At 41.2% G+C, this 6885-nt stretch overlaps 1 protein-coding gene across 2 annotated transcripts in view; it reads right to left on the bottom strand.

Moving 5' to 3' along the window:
* Nucleotides 1-2072: 2072 nt before the first annotated feature.
* Nucleotides 2073-6885, bottom strand: part of IKZF2 (IKAROS family zinc finger 2 (Helios)) — a 107555-nt gene continuing 102742 nt past the window's right edge. For both annotated transcript variants that reach the window (XM_010289455.1, XM_010289454.1), the window contains exon 7: nucleotides 2073-3082. In XM_010289455.1, the coding sequence (XP_010287757.1) occupies nucleotides 2358-3082 (725 nt within the window). In that variant the 3' untranslated portion in view covers nucleotides 2073-2357. The remainder of the gene's footprint in view (nucleotides 3083-6885) is intronic.

The raw sequence follows: 6885 nt of genomic DNA, 5'->3' as shown, positions 1-6885 counted from the left end.
GACATTTCTCTCCATATTGTATTATAATTAATAGGCTACTGCAAGACTTTACCAGCTCCTACTTAATAGCATTTCAGTGCTGGGAAGCAGTCATCAGGTAATCTGGCCATGATCTACTGTATCCTTTCTAAACACAGGTTCTAGCTGCCAAGAATGTCACCATAAAAAGATTTCAATCAATACCACTCAGCTCCTACTTTCAAATGCTCCAGGTCTAGGAAGAGAAGAAGAAAAAAACCCGGTACCCTCAAAACGAACAGCAAACTGGCATACGCATTGAGTACGCAGATTGAAGTGAGCAGATGGGAATTCATTATGGCCTGATCTTGCTCTCTCTTTTATAGTTTAGTAACTTCATACTTTGGAAAAGGTCTCACCAAGCGCATGGAGACTGCATGCACAGAGGGGGTTAAACCCATGCAGATCTTTCCATTCTCAAGCTGTGCTCTTGTTGCCAAACAACAACATTTCAATTGTGATTGGTACAAACAGTTGGGTTTCAATGGCAATCTGTCATGTAGGTTTAAGCCCAGTTTTTACTGATGCAACCTGCAACTTGCTGGGTGGTTGCTGGCTTTGTTATTTATTGGGAGAGAAAGAAAGGAAACCAAACAGATTGGTGTTCGTTTTTTTTTTCTTGTCCAGTCTGTAGTTTAAGGACTTGCTCTGGACTTTATTTCTCCATTTGTTTTCACAGAATCACAGAATCATTAAGGTTGGAAAAGACCTTTAAGATCATCAAGTCCAACCATCAACCCAACACCACCATGCCCACTAAAGTGAAATTAATAAATTAGGAATAAAAATGAAATCCACGAATCCAAATCAAAGCACAGCACCTGCATCACTCCATGTATCACTTTCTAAAGAAGCAGGGAAGGTCATATGCGATCCGTTCATTGGCAGGGCTTCTGTACTCTCCAAGAGCAAAGGCCATCCAGCAAAACCTGCAAACACTTCCACCCCTAAATTAAAGCAGAACTGATGACTTAAAGACAAAAGGAAGTCACTGGTTCAGCATATTAGCAAATAATTAGCAAACAAGAGAAAAAATGGTCAAGGCTCGGATCCTGATGTCGCTGAAGTAGTTGGGGTAGTTCCATTAAATTCAATGGAGCTAGGAGTATTAATGCTGGCCGAGGACCTGGCTCCTACCGTTTTCTCAGCTGCAAGTCTTAGTTTAGGCTGTTGCCAAGAGGTTAACACTGTGATAATAGAATGAGAAAGTATTTATGTGGGTATATATAGATATATAATTATATTTAAAGAACACTTCGCTACAAGGACTTTTGTCATTTTAAAATCTGTAATTTTAAAACAAAATTATTTCAGAAGAGCAGCAGAACCTCTTGAGTAAACTACAGACTCTCACCCACTCCTAGGCCGTTTACTGTCCTAGAAGCAAGTTTAAATGTTATTTCTAAATGCCATTTCTTAAAACATAGGGTGCAACTAAATAAGTAAGGCTCCCAAGGGTCTCTAAGAAGCCAGTGAGTCAACACATAGGCATGGAGTAACAGCAAATCAACAATTCTAAAAAAGGTGCTTCATAAGTTAAGGAAAATAAAAATACAAAGCCTCAGACATACCACAGAAGGCCTTCAGACTTATGAAACTAAAACTGCTGTAATGCGGTACAGTGTTAAGACATACATTTCTTTTTCTGTTGGGTTTTTTTTTTTTGTTTGGGTTGTGTGTGTGTGTGTGTGTGTGTGTGTTTTTTACCTTCTAGAGGGGCAATACACACTGAACCCAGGAAAACAGCTCACCCTCGAAAGTAATTTTGAAATAAATATCAACTTTGATTCGTGCTCCTAAATCCCTAACAGTTTTGCTTCAAAAATAATTGTTCATTCTGCAGAATAAAGTTCCCCCTCTTTTCCTCCAGCCACCAAAATCCCACACTATATCTACAGGTTTGAAAAAGGCTCTCCTCTGAAATGTTTCTACCTATTTGTCTGAAATTGTAAATGAGTGGCATCTCATCGTGACTTTAAAGCACCTAGCAGGGTTGAGCAATATCCCAAAACAGGACATGATGTACAGCTGACAGACAGAAACAGACTGCCTTTCAACTCCTACAAAAAGCGAGTCAGGTCACTCACCAAAAGTGATGGCGACAACAAACCCCTCTTTTATCCCTTCCCTTCCTTCTTTCCATTCTTAAGCTGGGCAGAGCAAATGAGGTTGGGTCCACAAAAAATAAGGTCAATAATAATAATTAAACAACAGCAACAACAACAGCAACAACAACAAAATAGGCGTCTCAACGTCTGAGGAAAAGTGGGATTGTAAGTGCAGTATTTCTTCATGTGCAGTTCTTCTACTTCATACAAGTCCCCTTTGGATGAGAAGGCCTAGTGGAATGTGTGCTCCCCTCGGACTATGTGCGATGAGAACTCATAGCGGTCCTGGCTTCGGTAGCCACAGATGTTGCACTCTAGCGGGTCCCGGTAGCCATGGCAGCCCATGTGGATGGTGTACATGACATGGTCCAGGAAGAGGACGCGACAGTGCTCACACTTGAAAGCTCTAATCTGCTCCCCTTCTCCATTGATGACCTTATAGATATCCTTTAAAGAGCCCTTAGAAGCTTTTGTGGCATCCAAAGCCTTGGCGTCCTCCTTCATATAAGCTGGGCTTGGCTTTCTCTTGGGATTTAAGGCAGAGTTTCCTTGGTAGGACTGGCGGTCTTCGTGGCTGCTCTCTGAGTCAGTAGAATCCAGGCAGCTATTGCTGGGGGAGCCCTCTCTATCCTGGGTTCGACTCTTTGGTCTGATGAGGGAGATCGGGCCATCCATGTTGTTCTCGTGACTGTCAGCTGTTTCCCTGCTAATGGGTCTTTCTATCCTGTTAGGATGATAGACCTGAGCGTAAGCTGAGCTGATGACCGGGGCCACCTCCGCAATTGTGCTTGGTGTGTGCTGCATCAGGGGGTGAAGTGCCTCAGCTCCAAGGTAGGTGATTGCATTGTTGATGGCTTGGTCCATCATGTGAGACTGCATCAGCTCAGCCTCCTTCTCATAGGTTAGGTTCATATCAAAGGGAATATCTGGATAGCCAAATCTCATGAGCTTTTCACCTAAGGGACAAAAGCAAATGAATGAGAAAAATCAATGTAATCACTCCAAGGTTTCACTGTTAAAAGGGGTGGGGAGGGAACAGAAAACCCCTGACGGGGTGAAATTAATTCCAGAGTCCAAAGTTAACCTCCTTTTCCTTGTTTACTGACCTCCTACAAAGTTTCTGTCCTGAGATGGGTAAAACAGCAACCTCACCAACAGCTTTTTTTTTATTCCAGGTGAAGCATGTGGCTGCAGCGACCTCCAGATCGATTCCAAACCTTCCTGACTGTGCCCGTGCTTCAAGTTAGGAAATACACATTAACTAGTTGAAAATTATATTGAACCACCGAGGTCAATGAAGCTCCGCTGGTTTATGCCATTAGGCATGCTCTCCCAAAACTAGAGAGGGCAGTACCACGTGTCCCCTGCGCTCCGAGGTGCCTCATACATACCTTACAACAGGGCTGCATAGGAGACACCTAAGCCACAGGTACAGGGGGCTGGTGCGGTGGCACCTTTAGAGTAAATCCTTCAACCAGCAGAAAAAAAAATATAAAATGACTGCAGGCAGCCACAGAACAGAGCAAGTAACAGGAGCTCGGGGGGCTTACCTGCCATCTCGTGTTCAGGCTACAGTATCTTTGTAGTTCTCACCCTCAAAAAAAAAAAATCCTATCCCTATGTTTTTGGCTGAGAAAAAAAAAAGAGACACACGCACACCAGTGTCTATTTAGGCAAGAAAACAAAATGGAGAAACTGCATGTATAGCTTAGTTTAATTTGGTAAAAGGCAAAAGCAACTTTCATCGACACAGGATAGATAAATACATAATGATGATGAAGCTGGCTGATTCATCACTACGTGAATCCAAATTCACATCCTTGTAAGTTTTTTAAATCAATGGCATTAGAGATATGCAAAACCAGAACCACATGCTGGTAAATTATGCTAGTCACAGGACATGTTACATATCACAGCTCTCCTTTGGAGTTAACAAATTTACCACTACTTTCATCTGCGCTCAGCTCAGCAGCACTGCTTTTCCAGTGATGGCTTTGGAGTGTCAGTATAAGGAAAGTTCATATGATAACTCTTATTTTTAAATAGAAAAGGTTATATGTGTAACTATATGCATTAAGATACAAGATATACATGCCCATATGTGTTCACACACACAAATATTATTTGGTTGTTAACAGTTAACTTTTTAAGCTGATTTTACAAAGTCTGCTAAGTAATTTTCGTTGGTTTTCATTGTCTTTGTTACTTTTCACTGCCTCAGTACATAAAAAACCAGACTTTTCCTCAATAGTGTAAGCTAATAAATTCAAGGAGTCGCTACATACAACTGGTTTGGCTATCCAAGAATTTTTGGCTATACAAGAATTAAAGAACTGAAGAATCTTCTATCACCTTTTGCCAAAATTGCTTGGAACAAAATGTGTATAAACCACCATAAGAAAGAAACAGAACTGTAATCCCAAATCTCTTCCAAATCGCATTAGTACATTTCAACATAGCTATCACTCAGCATTTTATTTTTTACTATAATAATTCATTCCACTTAGCACGGCTTATCTTAAAGTGATGCGTAAAGAGAGAAATAATTTTACCTTACCCATGGAACAATCAGGTTATTGCTGGAGATGACGCATCACTTTTAGTTGGGAACTTAGCCCTGATTAGCAAGGTAATTAAATGCAAGTCTAAAGTGAAGCACATGAATATTCCTTCTCTCTTCAGCAGTACTGCTCACATGCTTCTGATTAGACACCACGTACATGCACCTCGCTACGTTTCTCTACAGCCCCGTGTTACACTTACAGCTTACCGAATGAAAGCAATGCAGAAAACTGTTCCTCTGTTACACATTAGACATTTGGAGAAAAACAGGGAAAGAAGCAGCAAACAGGGCTACAATGATGGCCTTTGCAATCTAACATGACCTAAAGATGATTCCTGCCATCAGACATCCTTTTTTCAGCGTTTCTGCCGTGGGCTGGCAGTCTTGCTGTCTGTGATGGCTGTCCTGTCGCTGATACGATGGGCAACTCTAACGGGAAGCGACTCCAGCCTCCCTTGAAATTGAGTGGCTCCTTCCCAAGTGGGGCCAAAGTGAGACCAGAGGACAGCTCCAGGAGGCACGTGGTGTCCTTGGCATGGTAGGAGGAAAGAAATGAAAATGGAAAAGTCCATTGGTCCCTGTCACCTGCTCTGGCCACCTGTATTGTTCCTGTGTTTGAATAAAGAACTGGATCTGGTGAGAGTCTGATCCAGCCTCCAAACACGCTGTCAGTCCTCTGTAGGCTATAAGATCAAGAAATAATACCTACCCTTTATGGACTGCTTGGATGCATGACGCAAACCTTATTTTGAATCCTTTTACCTTCCACATTTAGTTACTCCACCACAGACAGCAGAGTAGAGAAAACTGTAAATTGCCAGTGACCTGAATTATTCATTCCTTTAATTATGAACCGGTTACAAAGATATCAGAGCCTTAGAAATGGAGCATGACATAAAAAAGTAAAATAAATGACAACATGGGGAGGAGACGGCGTAAACCGCACGAGCTCAGATGAAACATTAACAAACCAGTCCAACATGGTTTTCAATTTGAATTCCTCTTTAGCCAAATCTGTACTTAAAACTAACTAATCAGATTCATCACTTTGAATTTTCATGCAAAATTATGCTCAAATTTTATTTATTCTTGCCCTACATTAGTGAAGTAGAAGAAGAAACATTCTCCACTGTGGTCATCTTAACAAATGACGTTCAAAAAAACCCCTCAAAACAGATATTTGAAGCTAGATCAAAGCACACAGACACAGCTGTCCTGTGATACCTGTAGTCCATCTCATCAAGTATCTAAAGCACCTGCAATGCTGGACACTTTGGAGAAAGTCGCAAGAAATCTCAGAGAAAGCAGTTACAGTATTTACCACTGGGTAAATTTCTCCCTGATGCCCATTAACTAGAAGGTGACTCTGATTTTCAAGCCAGTTGATCTTCATCTGTTCTGAGATGCCTGTGTATTTTTAATTCTTACTATAACAACCATGGTCTTATTGTAAGCCACATAAATGTCTCCTTTTGTATCCTACCAGTTCTTAAACTCAGTGACACTCTGTGAGAGCAAGCACCACATTCAGACTGAAAATATGTGAGTCCACTTCATGTGAAAGCTTGAGGATGGTTGCTTTCAATTTCACTCACGTCTGCTTCTCCCTTCATTGAAAGGGAGGCAAAAAGAAGTACTCGGACTCCTGCACATCCTAGGTTATACTTTCTGCCTCCACTATTTCAACAGGTTTGGTAAGTTTAATACCTCAATAGCAGACATATAACCAAGTCTCCCACTCAGAAATCAAAACTCTATTTGCTGTACGCTGCTTCCTTTCCTCCCGAAATTTCAGCCAGAGTAGAGACTGTGGTCCATAACCAAGGTCCCTTGGAGACTGCTGATCAGAAAGAGCAGTAAAGCATTGACAGATGTAGCATGCAAAGATTTTAGCTTATGCTTACATGACCTTCTCATAAACACCATTAAGTCGTTTTGGACAGGTGCCACACTTGCAGTATGCACAGGAAAATTTCCTGCAAGCAAGAGAACCATTACAAATTATTCCTGATAAAGATGAACAGTATTTCACTGGGGAAAAAAAAAACGGGAAGAAAAGTAAGGTCATGGTGAAAAAAAGGAAAGTAGCAAAGTGAAGACTGCTGTTTTTCAATTCAAACACTCTGATGCCATAAGAGACCAGAAAAGGCATAAAAATAAGATACAGTAAATATGAAAGAGGACACTTTTTCCCTA

Source organism: Phaethon lepturus, unplaced genomic scaffold, assembly GCF_000687285.1.
Source record: "Phaethon lepturus isolate BGI_N335 unplaced genomic scaffold, ASM68728v1 scaffold9246, whole genome shotgun sequence".
NCBI classification, from domain to species: Eukaryota; Metazoa; Chordata; class Aves; order Phaethontiformes; family Phaethontidae; genus Phaethon; species Phaethon lepturus.
Note: the sequence above shows the minus strand (reverse complement) of the source record. Positions and strands in the feature narration are given on the sequence as shown.